Genomic DNA, 21,415 nt, shown 5'->3' with positions numbered 1-21,415 from the left:
CTATTATGCCCATTTCGGCCTCTCAGAAAGTCAATTTTCGCATAGATCCACATGTGGTAGATGCGCACACGCTTTACCCATGGGCACTGTTGGAGCAGCCTCACCAATAAAACAACCCACAAGTAGCATTGTATCTATAAACTCTGTCGTGTATGTGTGCAGGGACAAGTGCAGCGGTGTTATTGTGATTGTTGAGCAGCAGGACGACCGTGTGGATCCTATCTGGGAGCGTGTGTCTATGTCTGAGCCCCTCCTCTGCTCGCTCTGGTCGCTGGAGGTTGATGTCACTGGCAGAGAGTCTTCAGGACAGGACACAACTAGGTAGAGCTGGCCGAGAAGAGCTCCGGATCCGCTGAGGACACAAAAAGTGGGCGATGTTGCAGCTGGGATCTTGTTTATGGACACTGTGGGAAGGCTGTTGATACAGTCTGGAGGGTTTGTAGGTATTTCCAAGCTGAAAGGTTGAGGGAGCTGAACAACCGCAGTATTTTTAGATCACTTCTGAAAGGAATACAAAAATGTCGTCTCCAAGTCCGGGCAAGAGGAGAATGGATACCGACGTGGTGAAACTGTATCCTTTACAGTACATAAACAAGCCTCGAGAGTCAAATGAAATCTCTCTTTTGTCTTTAATAACAACTGTCAGCTGTCTGCTGATGATTATTTACATAATTTGCTCCCGATGGCTGCTGTGAGGATGTATGTAATGTGGCTGCTAGCTGTGTGAGATTAATAGATTTAGTGAAAAGTGTGTTGAACACTGAGATGTTAATGATCTGTTTCTAACGTTAGGCTGCCAGGCGTTAGCTAGTTAGCAGAATGGCGAACAAGGCTTATATTTTAATGTTATTCGTCTGAACTCAGTTGCCTGTTATGCAGCGTTAGCTTTGCTAGTACACTAGCTACGCTCGTCCTGTTTGTATCAATCGAGAATTAGCAACGGAAACTGTCGCAATATAACACTGGCTGTTAACTCTGTGCTAGCTTTGTTAGCCTTAGCTCGAAGACGATAAGTTAGCATTGTAGCTCATAATATGTGATCCCGTCTAACTGACAACACAATGTGAGGTGTTAGTGAAGGGTTATTTACAATTTGGAAACACTTATCTGAAAAAAACACGTTTATTCAGTCATGATTTGGTGACGCCAAGGTGGCTAGCCATGTAGCATGCTACCACCAAGAGAGAACAATTAAGGTCGATGTAGAGACGATCTTTGACAAAGTCAACAGCTAACTACGGTGCTTTTATTAGCACTAAGGAGCAGAGACTTTTATCATTTATGCCTCTTTAATTTTATTTTTGCCAGTGTACAGTCTATATAAACAAACTTAAAATGTATTTATATGTAAATAAGTCACGGTTGGCGTGTTTTCGTTCATAATACAGCCACAAATGTCAGTTTAACGATGCTAAAAAAGAGAGAGAAATAGAAAAAAGGTGATTGATATTGTCCGTTTCATAATGTTTCTTCTCTTAACATTTTAGTCTGAGGTCTTTTGTCACGTTATATTTAAATTTTCTGGAAGCCCAGTCTAGTATTGTTCTCGCTTGTGTGTATTTCGTGTCATTAATCGTTATTTGTGGCCCTCAGCTGAAGTTTTTGCATGAAAGGTTTTCTGACAGCGTGAGCTGAATTGTTTTGTTTTTGTCCTGCAGCTAGATGCTGCTCTGTGATTGGTCCGCCTGTTACCATCCGGAACACGGCGGAGGGCGGGGCTTCACACACAGCTGATCGAGGAACAACAAGCGTGCTGTAGGGCCGCATGCAGGGATGGGGGCTGGGAACAGGCGTCCACGGTGGGGACAGGGCTGGACATAGTGAGGCCGAGTGGGTCAACATGTTGTTTTCGTCCCAAAAGACTTTCTAGAAGAACCGAGTACAGAAACAATTATCGGACTTACTGCTTAGTTTAATGGTTGTCGTTTAGTTTTCTGCTCCAGTTTATCAAAAGTAAAGATTTCCAGTTTTTGCTTTTAAAATAAATCCAGTCAAGTTATTTGTGTAGCACATTTAAAACAATGATCATTGAGCCAAAGTGCTCTCTAGTCCAGAAATGAGAGAAAATAACTGTTAACACAATGACACGGTTGAGAACACCTTCATACTTTCACACTACAACTGGGTTACTGAACCTAAATTTAGTTCTGTTTGTTCATCCTTCAAATACAGACAGTGTGTACCAAGACAGAAACGTTACTATTGGTTTACCTATTAACACCAGGCCTGTCTAAATCCTATGAATCAATCAACATGAATTGACATTTATTTATATAGCACATTTCAAAGAACTGCTGTTGGGGAATAAGATGAAAATTTGACAAAAATGTTTAATTATTAAAGTTGAAGCACTAAAGTGTGATTTTATGATTTGTGAGTATTTTAAATGTCATTGTTAAAACTCTTAAAAGTTACAGAAAATACAAATTTACTTGACTAAGTTAAAAGTGTAAGGTTACAACCTTATATTATTTTAGCATTATTTATTATTGTACCGCCGGCGGTACACCTACTAATTTGCATAGGAATTTCAAGAATGTCCGACGGCTGCAAACACGATTATACAAACACTATACACCGATGGAAAGCTTAGATTCTCATGAATCCGCCGGTATAAACCACTTTCAGATGCGATTACCACAGCGGGTGAGAAAAACACATTTGTCCGACAAAAACAAATATTCATCCATCCGTTCTCTATACACGGCTTCAAAGCACACAGCGCGACTCACATTTCCGGGTTTATTATTACACACAAAAAAAAGATTCCACAAAAAACGGTCATAATCCAACCTTTTACATCAGATGACACAAGCCAGTAAACTATTTTGTCCAAAACATGTCCTGAAGTCGGTATAAAATCCCCGAATCGGTAGTTTTCAAGGAAATGCACCTCCCGATGCGCGTCCAATATTCCCCGTATTTTTCGTAATTTTTTTTATTTAAAAATAGAATATTAGCGATTTTTTGTACTGAAAACGGCTGGAATTGACTGAAGCTTAAAGGGTTAAAAATGCTATAGTTCTGACATTACTAATTATGAAGCTTTACCTCATTCATTTAAATATTAAAGTTAAGACCCTGCAAAAAAATATACCCAGTAATAAGAACCAACAAACCCAAAGCATCCCTATGAGCAGCATATTGGCAACAACGGAGAGGAAAAAACTCCCTTTAACAAAAGAGACCGCCAGCAGAACCAGATTCAGGGAGCCATCTGCCTTGACCAGTGGGAGTGAGAATAGAGGGAGACAAGCAAGACAACCTAAACAGTGGACAGGTTGGTGGGACCAGTAGCTGCTGATTAGACCCCTACAGCTCCAGAGCCAGAAATACCTGCAGAGAGGACAAAGAGGACAAACTACAGGACTGGAAAAACGCATAGACATGTGACCACAGCCATATCAACGGGATAGGTTAGCTAAAGCAGGTATCTTTGGGTTTTTCACCGTTTTCAAAAAGTTGTCTTGGGCCCTGGTAAATTTAAATATTCACAGTTTTCTGTCATTTTATAGATGGACTGATTGATGGAGTAAGAAAAAGTACTGTGAAGTAATTGCCCAGAATGAATTTGTGTTAATGAACCTTCCAGATGCTGGGTTTAATACTTACAAAATCTTAGCAAATATATAGTGGTAGCATTTAAAAATTTTAAGAGTTATTTTTATGTTTACTTAGAAACTTTTTAGACTTTTTTTTAGACAAACAGATTATAAATAGAAAAAAACCTGTAAATTCAGACAATAGTGTTAATTAACCTTACAGATGTTGGGTTTAATAGTTCCAAAAAAATCCTTATAAAATATGCAGTCATAGTATTTTTTTGAAGTTTGATGTTTACTTAAAAACTTTTTAGACAAAAATTTTTTTTAAACCAAAGCAAATTTTGATAATTCACCCTTGGTTCCAAAAAACCCCAGACATTGTTCTATTATTGATTAGTCCTTTAATTTGTAATAATGATGTTTATTGATCTCACTTTAAATGGTTAGCGCTACAGTACACGTGTGTTCCAACCAAAAGCTACATATAAAAAACTGAAAAATGGTAAATTGTTAGTCTGAAAGGAATTTATGTGTTTTATCCCTCGTGTCATTCTGCGGGTTAAATTGACTCATTCTAAAGTTTGACAATGTAGGGAAAAAAATATATTTCCACTGTCAAAACTTCCACATTTTCAACATTTTTGGGAAATTTTTGAAAATTTTTCGATGGATAAAAAATGTTTCTTTAAGAACATTTGGGGAAAAAAAATCACCAAAATCCAGCGAATTTCATTGGATTTTGGTTGATTTTTTTCCAAAATGTTCTTAAAGAAAATATTAGAACTTTTACTGATATGTGTGTAATCACTTTAGATATTTGTAGGATTTTTTTTAGAAGATTTTTATTCTTTTTTTGAGAATATTTACAGTATTTATTTATTTTTAAAATTTTTGTTTCTTGCCAAATTTGGGGATTTATTCAAATAAAACTTTTAATGAATTTTCCTCCTGAAGATTTTGCAATTTTTTTATAAATTTTGGGAATGTTTTGCTGATTTTTTTTTAAAAAAATTTTCAGACAAGGGAACAATGTTTTTAGGTGCCATAAATGAGGACAACAGGAGGGTTAAATTCTGTAAAGACTGTGCTGTGTAACGACAGTAACCCGATAGACTGTTACCATAGACACAGCGGTGGATGTACAGTCACACCTTTGCAAAGAAGCAGGGAAAAATACCAAATCAGCTGGTTGACAACGATGTAAAATATGGATGAAGAGTGTAAGAATAGAGAGTTGGAGTCGGGAAGGTGAAACATGTTGGGATCCATCGGTTCTCTGTGGATCTTGTTCGACCAGTTCCCAAACCTCAGCTTTGCACCGGTGTGTAACAGAAGATGCCACACATAGTTTCACGTTGCGTCTTTAAATCAAATTGAACCAGCGCGGTAGATCTCAGTCGTTATTTCACGCTATATGTACGTCCACATTGGATGCAGGTGAGGCGATTCTACATGCTTCATGTCTTGAGAACTATTTAGAAAAAAAGCATTTTTATATCAGAGGATGGTGCTGATAAATCACAGAGGTTTTCCCTTGTGTTGTTGCATTACTCTCTGAGATCACACACTTGGGTTTCTATGGGTAACCCTTGAGGGGGAAAGCAAAAGAAAGAGATGTGCAGTTTTTGCTGCACAAATGTACATCCATAACAGGTTTTATTTATAGAACTCATTGCCTGGGATCACATTTAGAGCTACCCTGTCTTCTTGGTCAGCGGTTTGCAAACCTTTTCCTATTGAGTGGCTGAGCTTTCTAAATCTTCCTCTCCTCTGGTGGCTGTTTACAGTTGTTTTGCCTCCTGACAGTTATATAATCAAGCTGTCTTGTGTTATTTGTGCTCCAGCAGTTTAACTAAATTAGCATCTGAATGTTACCTTGGTTAGATCGCTGGAATGGAGACGACAGAAGGATTTACGACGGGGTGATGAAACTGGGCGCAACAGTTACTTTTGTGGTTTTTGTGTGTTTTTTCCCCCCATCTGTCACTGTGTCAGACTCTCACAGTCACTGAGATTAAATACACTCCACCTTTCTGTCAGACTGCTGACTCAGTCTCTTGCTACAGTATCGCCACATGCTGGTGTTATGAAGCAACCGGAGCACTTTTCTGATCCACTTCCAGTAAAACGGCTCAGGTTATGTTGAGAAGTGTGGAATGGACGTGTGCAGTACAAAAGCGTCTCGCTGTGAGGTTGTTTTGTTGTTCAGGAGACTGTTTGTGAGTCGGTTGAGTTCGTCTGACGGAGGCCGCTGCATTATTGATGTCATTGCGACGGCTGATGTCATCGATCCCATGTTTGACCTCTGCCCAGACAAGTTCACAGGGAACTGAAAAGCCCGGCCTGTTCTTCATGACGTTCCAGTTCTTTCACCTCCCTTGTTGCTTTTTTTGGCTGTTTTTTGAGTTTCCCTTAACCAGGCGTCAGCATCGAGAGCAAGCATGAGGTCACCATCCTGAGCGGCCTCAACGAGTTTGTAGTGAAGTTTCACGGACCGCCTGGAAGTAAGAGCCACGAGGAAGTTACTAAACTTGACATTTTTGTCGCTGGTGTATTTAATCAGCATTGCATCACTGTTAGTAAAACATTAATTACACATCCTGGATACTGTTTGCTTGACGTGTTATTTATGTACTTTTTAATTCAGCGCCGTATGAAGGAGGCGTGTGGAAGGTTCGGGTGGACCTGCCAGACAAATACCCCTTCAAATCACCATCAATAGGTATAAAACATTTGGAATCTGAAGCCTTGGTGATGTTCTAACACTATTAAATGTCCTGACAAGTAATATAATCAAAGAGTGAATGAATAAGTCTAAAGAAAATCTGTTTTTTTCCAGGATTTATGAATAAAATCTTTCATCCCAACATCGATGAAGCGTAAGTAGAACGACTTCAGCTGCTGTTTGTTTTCATGCAGAATGTTTCTTATTAACCCGACAGTTCCATCTAAATATTAATGTGATTCATCCTGTCTGATGGGTTCTCCTCACCTTTACTTCAGACTTCGTATTTTGCATCATTTGTTCACATTCGTGTCTGTTTTCAGGTCAGGAACTGTGTGTTTAGATGTCATTAACCAGACATGGACAGCTCTTTACGGTAAGTCGCAGCTCTCACCGGTCGCATACATCCACCGGTCCCTCGGTTAAACTGACATTGATAGCCAATAAAAGCTCATAAAGCGAGCAGCTCACAGTGTACCTCTACAGCGCGGCTTCAGGCAGAGCATCTCGGCTTAATCGGCTTACGCTTTGGTGATAACTGCTGCCTGTATTGAGGTCATGCGGTGGAGGAGAAGGTCCTGAGTGTTTAAACAGGAGGAGCGCTCTCACCTGGAGGACATCGATGTCACTTTGTTCAAGTGAGCGACACAAAACAAAACCAGCAGCGTCCACATTTCGGTCTACATTTGCATTTTTGCGCACCAGATGCGTTAACTTTGAGCTCCTTTGGTTCTAAATTCCATGTGAATAGAGGAATAGAAGAAAGACAGCTGAGAGGTGTTTGTTCCTCACCTTGTTTTTGATGAACAGCTTTGTTTGTTTTCTACACGCGAGCTGTATGTGTGAAAACACCCAGATAACTGTATGTGTGTGGGTGGTGGGACGCCAGTGTGGCGAGAACTCTGCGCAGATAATAATCTGACACTGTGAAAACTAACAGACTGAGCAGTTGAACAAGTGAGAGAACAGTCAGTCGCCCGATGAAAGTTTTAGGAACTTTTTAATGAAACCTATTGAACGTAGAGGCTCTCAGCATGTATTTTTAATCGCTGTTTACCCCCTTCTTCAATTATGTATCTGAATGTTGTTTTTAGTCTGACAGACCGAAAGAGGGCATCCTGACAGCATTTTCAGACACAAAAATAGCCCCAAACGGTTGCGAAATCTTCAGAATGTCCTAAAGGCATTGACAGGATCTCCAGTCCCGGCCAGGAACACACAAGACGTCTCCTTGATCTTATTCCTGGTGATAGAGTTGCAGTCTGTATGAGAACAGAGTGATGTGGTTTACATTGTGGATCTTTTCTACTCATTACAGAATTTTAAGAAATGTTTTCATTCAAAAACTGGTCCATATTTCATGTTGTACTTCTGGTTAATGGGCTTCTGTTTTTTTCCATGGGTTATGTATGTAGAAGTGATAAAGCTTTTGATAATAATTTGTACGTCTGGGTGTCTGCTTGGGCTCGTTATTGTGCTGCAGAATAAAATTAGAAGCCGTCAGATGAATTAAACATCTAAAAGAATCTACAAATCTAAGATGCCGGCTCAGTGCAACATGCACAGCAAAGTGACTACAGATTAAAGTTTCTTAAAAGTGCTGTGGTTGATTACGTCTGTCCAGAAAACAGCGTTGAATTGAGCATGCAAGAGGGACCTCTAGTGGGGTAATGATGCAGCTGCATGTGATGGAAGGACTGCGGTCTCTGTCTGCTCGTTGATACTTCTCTCTGCACTGATGAATCTTTCTCTTCACTTCCACCAGACCTCACCAACATCTTCGAGTCGTTCCTCCCTCAGCTGCTCGCCTACCCAAACCCCATCGACCCTCTGAACGGAGACGCAGCCGCCATGTACCTGCACCGGCCGGAGGATTATAAACACAAGATCAAAGGTACCACAGCGGCGTTTTACTGGAAAACACAACTTTGCTAGCAGCTGTGCGACCTGAGAGCAGAGAGGTTAGAGCGAAAACCACAAGGATGCAAACGATGCCAGCACTGAGTTTGTTCCTCAGCTGGACCCTTAGTGCATGCTGGTAGATCAGATTAGATCATTTATTTGTCACGTGCAGATAGAGTATGGCAGTGAAATGCAGTGACCGTCCACTGGGCTTTATAAATGGGTCAATATATAGTTGCACGACTTTTTCTAACATAGTTGACATTTTTGCGGGTCTAAAACCAACATGGCCGCCAAAAACCGAACCCCACATGGCATTTTTGCAGAAAGATTCTTCTGAATATTAGAAATACAACTGAGTAAATTTGTTATTTGTAAAGATATTGTAGTAAACCTGTTGACATGCCATAAATCTACACTTGACTCACGCACTACTTTATATTAAATTACAGAGAATAAGAATTTTGTAATAGGTAACTTAGTGGAAAGTGATTTCTCTGACACAGATACAATTAGATTTTTTCCATCTAAATTTTGATATATTGCCAAAAAATAAACATCTGTCATGATTATCTCAACTTCATAAAAATAACAGAATCAAGGCAATTAATGAATCAGCTCATTTCATTATTGTTTAGCTCTTTAGAAGGTGGTTGTTGTTAAAGCTGGATGGTTATTTAGTTGAGATTTTAGTGATATCCAGTCATTTTTTATTAAAAAGTGATTGTTTCCCTAATAAATAATTATGGAATTGTAAATACATGATCATAATGAACATGACCTGCTCCACATGATGTCATTTCCTCCTGAAGAAAAGACCGGAAAGACTCCAAGGCTTTCTGACTTATTTAATATAAAGTCATACTATATATTGACCCAGATATCAGCTTTTAGCTTGTAGTTTTTTTTATGCTAAAACTGAAAATGCATAAACAGGAGAATTTATGACACTTACTTGTCGTCAGCAACAACAAAGTTCACGTTTTTTTAAATTTGTGGTCATAAAAATACAGACACTCAAACATGCACTGAGGATATCCAGGTCTTGTCATGCATGTTGGCTCGAGTTTAAAAGATTTACTCCTGAAAGATTCTCATGACGACTGATCAGATTCAGTCTACTGATGTGATACGTTTGAAATCTCCTGAACAAGAAAGTAAATTGGCTTTTAACTGAGATTGTTTTGTCAGTTTCTCCCGAACGCTTCAAACTGCGCCCGAAATCGTCTGTTGATGTGAAAGAAGAAGCGAAGCAGCAGTCATCCGTCTCTCTCCTTCCCTGTGTGTCTTTTTCAGAGTACATCCAGAAATACGCCACAGAGGAGGCTCTAAAGGAGCAGGAGGAGGGAGGAGGCGACTCCTCTTCTGAGAGCTCCATGTCAGACTTTTCCGAGGACGAGGCTCAGGACATGGAGTTGTAGTGAAGGCGGAGCCCCCTTCACCTCACCACAGACTCGTTTCCTAAAGAGCAGAAACTCAGTACTATATTCATATTTAAACAAGACAATTTTTTACAGCAACACAAGGATTTTTATTGCTACGTGAGGATTTGCAGTATGGTATTGCAGAATATTAACTCTTGTTTAGGAATTCATCAACACCCTTCATCCAGAGAGCCTGTTTAGATCGCAAACGAGTGCATCAATGTCATTTTTTTCTTTTTTTTATGGCTTCACTTGAGGTTTTCACAGCTGCTTGAAAAACTGAGCTGTGAGACCAACGCAGGAGGACAGTCTTCAGCATCAAACTGGACAGTTTTCACTTTTTTTTTCCCGCTGGAGACGCCTCACCCAATCTATCAAGGTTCTTTATTTACCGCATCAAGAGACTGCAGGATGACAATCTACGATTTCTGAGCAGTCTCTTCTTCTTCAAAAAAACCAAGGAAACCCTTTTTTAAAAAAAAAAAAAAAATTTGACACTGCCACCATGAGGAGTCGCCATTTCACTTCCAAGGATTTGGAGACGGTCGGGTGGTGGTCGTGTTCAGACTGTTGCGGCTGCAGTCGGCCTCCCCAGACAGGACTAAGACCTGCAAACACACCGTCAAACAACCAGCACGTCAACCACAACAAGCCACACCAACGCCGCAGCATGTGTGTGAGAGTGTGCAGGTGTGTGCGCATGAATGTAGTCCACTGACATCCTGTGTTGTTTTGGCCCCCCACGCTCAACAGAAACCTAAAGAGAAGGTTCACAGCCCGTCTCTTCTGCGGCGCCCATCTCCTCCTCCTCCTCTCCGTTTTAGGAAAGTGTTTGTCATTCTCTGAGTATCTTTGTATATTGTGGCATGACACAGAAGTGACGTTTGTGTAGGGCTTTGTGGAGCTGTATCGCTGTAGACAGGAAGAGGACGCCGCTGTGAGTCAGGCCGGTGTGCTGGGGATTATGCAGGTCCTTGTTGAATTGTTGAACTTCTTAACTTTGCCTATTGCTTGTGTTGAACTATAATAGGTGTTTGACTTGCGTAGGGATAGTTAGTTTTTTTTTGCGGGTGGTGAATCCTATCATAATGTATGGTTTAATACTTATATAATACACTAGTTTAAAAAACTACTTGTCCTGTAAAGATGAGGAGAATTCCACACGAGTCTCTGTTGAATCAGATCCTCCAACGGCACCCTCTGCTCCTCTGCACCCCTCTTCTTATGTAATGTGTCCATCACAGGTGATTTACGTTGTCAGCCATTCAGCACGTTTCACTCTCTCACGCTGTCGATGGCCTGTTGTTTTCTAAAATGGTGGGACCAAAATGTAACGGAGCCGCAGGCATCCTAAAAGAAAAAAAAAAGAGGAAATCCTCCTCAGACTGGATTTATGGATGAAGAGTTTACACTGAGGTTGTGCAGATGAATTAGTAATGTTCCTCAAGGGGTGAATATCTCAAATTAGTTCAGTTCAGGCGTATGTTCCTGCTTCTTCAAAGGACACTTTAAAAGTTCCTTGCGTCCTGGTTTAACCCCAGTAAAGGTTGATGTGCCTGTTATCGTGGAGGAGCTGTTACCGGAGCTGTGGCAGTTAAACCTCATGACGGTACGCTGGTCTGTGTTTCACTGAAGCCTGATACGTGTTTGTAACGCAGATCAGCGTGTTTTTTCTGTCAGGAAACAAGAATTAGAGTCTTACTGATCGCCATCAAAAGGAGACATTTGTTCTTATTTGAAGAGAAATGATCAGAAACTAAATGAATAACCTCTTTATAGAATAAATATCAGGTTCTCTTCCGTGATAGGACGTTAACCTTCATTAAATATGAGTTGGTTAAACTCGCATGTCATAGTTAGACATGGCATTAAAGATGTATTTGTTAAATAACCTCATTAAGTGACTCTAATTAGCCTTGGTAACCAAATATAAGTCGTTGTAAGTCCTCAGACGACTTGATGTCACAGTTTTCATGTGCAGCAAACACAAACCACTGTCCAGCCTTGTTGTCTGTCATCATCTGGGTCCGTCATTGTATTCTGTATTTTTTATTAATGAAACATATATTTGATGCCTATAATTTGTTTTAATGCGTTTGTTTTTATCTTTTAACCCCGGTGTCCAGAATACAGATCAAGATATCCCTGATTTTTAAAAGGCAAAAAATGAATAAATGTGCTTCCCTTGTAACTTGAAGAAAGAAATAAACAAGAAAAAACATACGAACTGTGGCGGTGTTATGCTTGTGTGTACGGCAGGTTTTCAAGGTAAGAAATGTATTTGTTGAACCTGTTTGTCGCTGGGTGTAGGACTGGGAATAATGAATATAAAAGTGAAATGCTGGAATAAAACACTGGTGTTACTGATTACAGAGGTGGAGTAAAGTTTTCAGACCACCCATGCATGTATATTACATTAAGAATCACTCTGCAAGTGTAACTTCTTTTAGTCCACAGCCATAAAACTAAACATATCCTAAAAAAAAAACTATGAAAAGCTTAAAATAGGTTATTTCCATGAAAATAAGAAATTTTGAGTGTTTCGTCTCTTTGGTAGAATTTAGTTTTGTTAGTTTTTCTTGTAAACAAAAACATATAATTTCTATTTTTTGTGTCTGTCTAATGCAGCCACACCTTTTGAAACACAAAAAAGATTTTCTCACAAATATTTCATGATAGTATGTGAGATTATGTAAAATTTTAAGGCTGTCTGAAGACTTTTTTTACACCATTGAATGAGGCCTGTTTGTCTTCTCACCACCAGGTGGCAGCATCATCTGGACAGACGAAAGTCTATTGTGTATTTTAAAGTTAATCAATTATAGATAAACCTTGAATAAAAGCTAATAAAGATACATCACTAATAGTTTTACACATCCACATTACAGGAAATTATATATTTGTCTGTGTTTTCATGTTTCTTGCTGTTTTTGTTGTTTTTGTTTGTTTTAAATAGGTGTCTGTGGAACAAGAACAGAAAACACGAGGCTTTCTTGGACATGTGCTCAGAGAGGTTTGTTTCACAGCTGTAACAGGACTTCTGGGTCACAAACAGTGACGCACTTCAATAGAACACTGTTAAATGTGCACTAGCGGGCATGTAAAGGGTCAGTTAATGAGAGATGAGCAAAGGTGTAAGGACCAGAGCATTTTTATCTTTACTAACTTGTAATGTTGGCAATAAGGATGATGTTGATATGGAAAGGAATTTTAACTTACAGCAACTTATTTTCATCTTTAATTGAAGTAAAGCCATTTTTAGGTGAAGCTTTAATGACACCCTAAACTCACTTCCAAATTAGTGATTGATTTAAAATTTATTTTATTTGTGAAAATGTCAAAAATAAGACAGATCCCACAGCTTTTTTCACATACAGACCCCATTAGTCCAGGTGCAGAAAAAGAAAAACGAAACATGTATACACAGTCACCTCCTCATTGCAGATTAGTACTAAAGATTAACAGTTTTTTTGTTGACAACACAATTCCACATGTAATCTTTTACAGTTTTGACGTCTTCAGTATTAATCGGCAATATATAAAATAATTAATCTACATTTGGGTGGTCTACATTAGAAAAAAAAACACAGAATTCTATTTTTTGAATAGAATAAGGGTGAGTTTCAGACACCATTAAGACTTTATCTAATTTTTAGGACACAGTTTTACGTCGTTATGTGGGGGAAAAAGTGAATCAATCCCTCAGAGCTGTCAGTTAAGTTCCCCTTAACTTTTCCCTTAACATCCTCATTCGAACCCAGTTTCTGCTTCAACTAAAAAAAAAAACTGTGTTTCAAAGCAAACTGGAGTAATTTCCTTCATAAAACTGAAGCCATTCTTGGCATTTATGTGAAACAAGTAAATGAATGGATTAAAAGTCGTCCTTCTTTGTGTTCAGATGATGCTCTGATGATGATGCTCTGAGTCTATAATGATCTTATGAAATATTCATCCCTGTGTGGCCAAGCAGCCTCTTTCTGAGCACATTCCGGTTTCCAGTTTCAGCACCAGTTTAATTTGGCTTTATGGCCACACAGTAGGGCTTCTGCTCAGCATTTTCTACAGAAAGTGGTTCCTTGTAGATTTAAAAAGTACTTTAAACCCGAAAATATATATTTTTTAAAAACACACAAAAAAACACGAGTATTTGGGTTTTATTAAATGATCCCAGACTGCTGGGGTTTTCTAAATATCAGGTTAAATTGGAGAAAACTGGATGTTAAAGTTAACATGTGTTTTTTTTTTTAGTTTAACAGAAATATGTGCCTTAAATGTTCCATGAATAATGTAGCTGTGATACATGTTTTTTTAATTGAATAAGAGTAAAGTTATTAGAGAGTAACCCGAGGAGCAGCAGGAGAAGCTGCTGGCCGGCTGCGCCTCCTTCATAATGTATGGAGAGGACAAAGAGAGCTCGGCTGGATTTCACCTTCAACTTTGAAAGAGCCGTAACTCAAACCTGTCCTGCTCGACTCCGATGGATTCACATCAGCTGAAAGGATGATGCCTCTTTTTCCACCTGCAATCTGTCTAATAATCACCGACAGCAGGTAAATGAGCCGCGGACAGACTTCGGGCTGCGCGTATAAAACGAGGAGCGGAGGAGGCCTGCGCTCGGAGAAACTTTCCGACCTGAGCAGAGAGGAGAGAGCTGAGCTTCAGGCCCGGCTGCAGCGGCGAGCCACACCCGGTGGATGCTGGTGAGTCTGAGAGGAAACATCAGGAGTTTATTGTGTAGCGTATTGGAGACTGGCTCGGGAAAAGAAAGATAAGAAGTAGAGTTTAGCCGTTTTTTCCCCTCTGATTTATCCTAAATCTTACTCCAGCTTGTATGACTGGTGCTCTAAATGTTATATTTTTGTGCAACTATGTCACCAATTTGGTTTAAAGTGTTCCAAACTGGTTTTCCAGTATCATATTACCAACCTAGTGTCCCACTGCAGTGCGCGCTCTGTGCGTAAAAGGCGCAGGGAAATGTCTTGTAGGCCTGTGTAGGCGGCAGAAGGAGAAGGAGGAGGACGGCGTGGATTACTATACTGCCAGTGGGTTAAGATGCTTACCAACTAATTACCTGTCCACTAGAAAAATCCCCTGCTATACAGCTCAAACAAGCAGGGAGCCGCGAGGGACGAAAACACGGAGATATGGAGAGCAAAGTGATTCTATGTGGATCTGAACGGGAGGGAAAAAAAGTCAGCTGTCCGGCATCACATTCAGCCCAGGTCATCCAGCCTGGTTCTTATCTTTAATATGATTTAATCACTGTTTATTTGTGAAGATGTTCTGCTGCTGGATGCTTTTGAGGGTTTGGAGAAGCGTTTTTTTGTCGTTTCCTAACTAAAACATTGTTGTGCGTAATGAGGATGTTGGATCATCTTTGTACGGTAAGAAGCTCTGTGCTGCATCTGAAAAACAAATCAGAATGTTGTATCTTTGGAATATGAGTGGCAAGATCCTGCATTAACCTTTTTAATATAAAGAGAGGCTACTTATTATTGAAATAAATGTGAATTAAGAAATAGGTTGTTATAATCTGTAGCTAACCAGGCCAAAACAATAATTAATAATGGTCTGTCTATGAAAATGTTAATTTTAAGCTTTGTTCTGCAAGAGAGCATTAAATTATTGCATTTTACATGATGGAAAGATTGGGAAATGTCATTCAACAACAACGAAAACAGTGATTACACAAGGTGTGGAGGATTTAACCTTCACTGCAGCCAATTATAGTAACTGAAGAACCTAAATTTATCTCATTCTTTCCAAGAATTTAGAGCCTCCATCATATCTCCTGGATCATCAGAGACAATTATATTAACACTCCGTCATGAGAGCATCCAAGATATTAGGAGCAACGAAAAACACCCAACTAAACAGAGCAAGTTGAGGAGATTTTGATTGACGCTCTCTCTCTCTGTCTCTCTCTCTCTGTCTCTGTCTCTCTCTCAAGCTTTTTACTCTATTGATCTCTCCCGGAAGCGGGAAGACGAGCCCTGCTTTGGGACCCATTTGGAGCATCTCAAAAATCACTTAGCGCATCATTCCCTACAGCCAGAATCAATCTGAGCTGCAGATCTGCTCCTTCACCACGTTCAGGATGGCTCTGGTGGAGGCCACAAAATGTGCCAAAACGCTAAAGCCAGCAGAGATCCAGGGGTGACGTCGAGAAAGTTCCACCTACAAGCCGATTCCCGTTGAGATTTACTTAAAGAAAGTGGGTGATAAATAGAGCTGCAGGCCTGTCAGGTTCAAGCAGCAGATGGCATGGCTGGATTTACTCGCCATCCTGTGAGGTGGACAAACAGAGGCGAGGGAAGGACTCTGTTGATTCTGATGCCGTCTGAACACAAGACTGGGCAGACATTTTATACCAAAGTTCAGTTAGAATTCACATTTGAAGGGAAACATGTTGTGTTTTAGCTCCTCTATTGGACAACGCTTACATCTCCTCCTGTTCTGTGTATGGCACTGGTAGAATTCACTGTCACAGCACACTATCAGTGAATTACCATAGGGCCATAAACAGAGTAGAGACAGAACCACACTTCCTCATTGAAAACCAGCACATGGATCTCCTCTCATCTGGTCTCTTAAACATGTTCGATCTTCTTTGCCCTTTTTGGCACTAGCACATTTTTGCTTTGTTTCCCGTTGTTTGAGCAATCATGTGTAGTGCCAATATGGGACAAGACAGACGCTCAGCGGTGTGTTTTCAACTGAAAGGAGAACCTGAGGGATCTTTCTCAGTATTCTGACATCATTTGTGTTTTATCTTTGTGTGTGAGAGAGACGGGAAGCATGAACTGTGGATCTCATCGATTGCGCCGTCCCTCTCGGATATCACCAGTTGCCATGGAGGCTCGTGCTCTGAGGCGGCGCTCCGTGTAACCAGAACTTCAGTCGCCGCATGGATCTGGTGGCGGTGACCGGTGCACTCTCCCACAGTGTTTGGCAATGGTAGAACTCACTCTGGTGGGCTGGAAGGATCCGGTGGTTCTAGACTTGCCAACAACTGACCGAGAGCTTTAACCCGTCTGCCAACCAGGGAGTCCTCACAGGACGAGTCGTGTTTGAAATGTGTGTCTTCCTTTTATTCAGCAGTGGTAGTGTGGGTGTCACAGAGGGTCATGGTTGGATGGTTTGGGAGGGTTTGGACACAGATGTGGGCCTTGTGAGTGACTGCAGGCGGAGCAGCGAGGGGTTAAAGTTGACCATCCCCCCCTGAACGTTCTTGCAGTCTCAGAACACCTTAGAAATCTGCAAGGACACACAAGGTTTACCCCTTCTTTGAGGAAAAACTACAGAGCATTCCACAAATCCAGTGAGTCTACCGGTTAGGAAAACATCCTACAGATTATAAATCCTCTGTGTCCTGCCTTTCTCTGTCTGCTGGCCACCGTTAGCTGATCAGGACATCCTTTCTGATGTAATGTTAGACCTCAGACACCAAAGGAATGAACCAAAGGAGACTTTGATTATTGGTCCATACACAGGCCATTAAGCACCAAGTTTTCTATCATCCGACCTGATCAATAAATCAATGGCGCTCATGTGTTTGGCTGTGAAAAGGCCTGCGGCTGTAAATCCTCAGTGTTGGTGTTTGCAGCAGCAGCTACAGCAGCTCGACTTATGGTGCAACCTGATCTTGCTCAGTCATGGAAAGGTTCTCAGCTGAAGTGCTGCAGAGCAGACAATCATCGCAAATTATGTTAGCGCCGCGTGCAGCCTTTGAAAAGCATCATGATAAACTCCTGTTGTTGCATTACAGCTGCAGTCATTAAACCCACAGAGTTGTATCCGCCGAGGTAAAATCTGCACGTCGCTTTCTGGGAGTTTATGGTGTTTTTAGGTTTTGATCTACAGTTCCGCACAAAAAACACGTGGTGATGATTTACAGACCATTTAGGCCTAAAGATATTAGATTAAAGATATTTTATGTCTTCACAATGATCGTATTGCTGTAACTGTGAGGGAGGCTTTGAAACCAAATTATTTATGGGGATATATACACTCAACAAAAATATAAACACAACACTTTTGTTTTTGCTCCCATTTTTTATGAGATGAACTCAAAGATCTAAAACTTTTTCCACATACACAATATCACCATTTCTCTCAAATATTGTTCACAAATCTGTCTAAATCTGTGATAGTGAGCACTTCTCCTTTGCTGAGATAATCCATCCCACCTCACAGGTGTGCCATATCAAGATGCTGATTAGACACCATGGAGCGTGCAGTTGGCATGCTGACAGCAGGAATGTCATCCAGAGCTGTTGCTGGTGTATTGAATGTTCATTTCTCTACCATAAGCCGTCTCCAAAGACGTTTCAGAGAATTTGGCAGTACATCCAACCAGCCTCACAACCGCAGACCACGTGTAACCACACCAGCCCAGGACCTCCACATCCAGCATGTTCACCTCCAATAGACCAGCCACTCAGACAGCTGCTGAAACAATGGGTTTGCATAACCAAAGAATTTCTGCACAAACTGTCAGAAAGCGTCTCAGGGAAACTCATCTGCATGCTCGTCCTCCTCATCGGGGTCTCCACCTGACTCCAGTTCATCCTCGTAACCAACTTGAGTGGACAAATGCTCACATTCGATGGCGTCTGGCACGTTGGAGCGGTGTTCTCTTCACAGGTGAATCCCGGTTTACACTGTTCAGGGTAGATGGCAGACAGCGTGTGTGGCGTCGTGTGGGTGAGCGGTTTTCTGATGTCAGTGTTGTGGATGGAGTGGCCCATGGTGGTGGTGGGGTTATGGTATGGGCAGGCGTCTGTTATGGACCAAGAACACAGGTGCATTTTACTGATGACATTTTGAACGCACAGAGATACCGTGACGAGATCCTGAGGCCCATTGTTGTGCCATACATCCAAGAACATCACCTCATGTTGCAGCAGGATAATGCACGGCCCCATGTTGCAAGGATCTCTACACAATTTTTTACTCACCGGACATGTCACCCATTGACCATGTTTGGGATGCTCTGACATCCCATACACGACAGCATGTACCAGTTCCCGCCAATATCCAGCAACTTCGCACAGCCAAGTTGACAGTATTTGAGAGAAATGGTGATATTGTGTATGTGGAAAAAGTTTTAGATCTTTGAGTTCATCTCATAAAAAATGGGAGCAAAAACAGAAGTGTTCACTTTATATTTTTGTTGAGTATATTTTGAAGAAGAAGACATTTCTGTCTGTCTTTTGCCTCAGTTTAAGCTTGGGTCTTAACATTACAATAAGGATGTAAAATCTTTGTTTTTAAAAAAATCCTGGTAGAAATAAAATAGAATATGTATAAAATGATGCATAAAGACATGTAGAATTGCTCTTTGTATCTTAGATTCAAGTATTTCCTACATTAAAAGTGTTATTTGGTTACCTGCAACAGGTAGAATGTAGCGTATATGGGATGTAAGTGTTGGTGTGGTGTATGAAAGATTATTTATCTAACTTCATCTGTGGGAACATGTGAAGTTTGACCAAAGAAGTGGTCAACAGGATGAAGGCAGAAAAGGGTGATAATTGAGAATTAGGTGGGGGAAAAAAGGAGTAAATTCTGTACCGAAGTACAGTAGACACACAAACAAGGACAAAACATGTGATTGGTAATGTTATATCTGTGTGTGACTTCTGGAATAGAGCAGTCGGAGCGATCAGCGGCTGATATATGTTCATCACGTTTCAGTCGGACGCTGTGAGAGTCCATTATGGCCGACTGCAGAGGATGTGAGGTTAAGTGGGGCCAGCAGAGAGAGGAAGGAGGGAGGCCGACACGCTGACAGCTGGTACCAGTGATTAGACCGTGTAGTGATGCAGGGAAGGCATCAAAGCTCTTTAGGGAGAATCCCTAACTGGGAGGAGGCAAGGACACACACACACACACACACACACACACACACACACACACACACACACACACACACACACACACACACACACACACACACACAACAAATCCTGATACACAACTTCCTGGTTGCACAAACTGAGCTTACAGGTCCAGCAGCAGCATATAGGCTGCACAGGCCATCTGTCTTCTTCAGACGCAGCATCAACCAATGGATTATCAGCAACTCTGCCTGAGGACACACACACACACACACACACACCCTCTGACTATGACATACTGGCATTACAGGAGAATGAGTGGTATCATTAGATTAGACTGGGTGTGGAAGTTAATGGATCTCCTCATTAATCTCATACACTAATGGTTGTTTAATTGCCATTGTCTCAGCTGTTTCTTGGTGCCGTACATCACTGCGCTCCTCGTCATTACATTAAAGGTATTTTCCTCTAATCTCAAGCGACTGGTGAGCGTCACTTCATTCAGCATTCAGGAGATTAGGACGGAGCACAGATGACAGGTGAAATACGTCACGAAGGTAACGGCGGGTCAACGTTGGGAACAAACGCTGAGGATTTGTTGGCGGATTGGTCAGTTTGCTGTCGCTGATGGTTAGAGAGGAGAATTAAGGTTATTGAGGTGAATTAGTTAAAAAAAAAGTATTAGAATTAGCAGAAACTGCAAAAAGGAGGAAAAGAGGCCGGTTTCATTCAGTGATTTGTACTTTAGGGTTTCTCTCCTGCAGCATTAGTGACATACAGACACTCTCTGGATTACAGTAATCCAGGACCGGGGAGGTATTTTTAGGACTTCATGACCAGCGGCAGACAATCGAAGAAAACAGATAATGACCGTCATATGACCAGTTAATTACGTAGCGTCTAGCAGGAAGCCAAACTAATGCTGACAGATAATTCTGCATACACAGCAGAAATAATAAGCATCAGATATCTTTGTTTTGTGAACTGATGTGACGACATAATTACACTGATTACCTCCTAGTCTAACTGAATTAATGTCAAGGAATATGTTTTTTCTTTTTAAAATGCCTTTGAATATTAAAGACGAATGTCATAATTTAAATTTTCCATCAGAATAACGATGGGGAGGCTTTTATAGTAAAGACACTATCAACATATTTTGAATATTGCATAAAAATATGAACTCATCACTCTGTCTTGGGGGTTCAGTATCAAACAAATGGTTTATTTCTGCATCTGTATAAGTCAACAGTCAGGACTGTACACACACTGCTGAAGTCATATTCTTTTTCAAAGCTGTGGAGCGACTGTTAGAGATGAAATATTTGTTTGTACACTACAAAAAACACCCCATAATCTCTCAACTGAAGCATAAAGTTGTGTTTCCACCACTTACATTCGTTTCTTAACCATAACGCCCAAATAATCACTACTTGCTCATACAAAAACATAAGGATTTATGTCAGGAGGACTGAGTTTTTGTGCCAGTAATGTCACTGGGTTACTGGTTTGCAGTAATACAAATACACACGCTGATTCAGAACATATTGGCATCAGAGATCCAATCATTGAATCACTTATTAGTGAGGGATGCAAGAAATTAAGATGTTTGCTTGTAACAACCGAAGACAGCAGTACTTTTACCCCCTCTGGTGGGCAGTTATAAGACAGAGCAGTTTATGTCGAGCTGCTGATTGAGCTGCTCCTAACCAGGCGTGAACTAACCGTGATGTCACCCGTTGTTTTCAACTCCGAGAAAATGAAGCCCGGATTTTGCTACTTCCTGGTCGCCATTTTGGATTTTTTGGAGCCAGTGACGTAAAAAGCGTCACCAAACAGGCTGGACCGGAGAGCAACTAGGGGCAGGACCAGTCAATGGGACTGTCAATCAAGTATAGCCACGCCCCCTGGCTCCGCCAACTTTAAGGATTTATTTAAAATTCAGTATTGATTTATTTTAAGATCGGCCACCTGATC

The 21,415-nt window shown here is 40.8% G+C and overlaps 1 protein-coding gene across 1 annotated transcript; it reads left to right on the top strand.

Moving 5' to 3' along the window:
• Positions 1-251: 251 nt before the first annotated feature.
• On the top strand, positions 252-11,819 carry LOC110955544 (ubiquitin-conjugating enzyme E2 H-like). Its single transcript, XM_022200584.2, has 7 exons — positions 252-571; positions 5,973-6,049; positions 6,193-6,267; positions 6,385-6,424; positions 6,594-6,646; positions 8,036-8,164; positions 9,469-11,819. Exons 1-7 carry the CDS (start codon positions 519-521, stop codon positions 9,591-9,593), a joined length of 552 nt encoding a protein of 183 aa, XP_022056276.1. The 5' UTR covers positions 252-518; the 3' UTR covers positions 9,594-11,819.
• The last annotated feature ends 9,596 nt before the right edge of the window (positions 11,820-21,415 follow it).

The sequence above is a fragment of the Acanthochromis polyacanthus genome, chromosome 8, assembly GCF_021347895.1.
Source record: "Acanthochromis polyacanthus isolate Apoly-LR-REF ecotype Palm Island chromosome 8, KAUST_Apoly_ChrSc, whole genome shotgun sequence".
Lineage (NCBI taxonomy): Eukaryota > Metazoa > Chordata > Actinopteri > Pomacentridae > Acanthochromis > Acanthochromis polyacanthus.
Note: the sequence above shows the minus strand (reverse complement) of the source record. Positions and strands in the feature narration are given on the sequence as shown.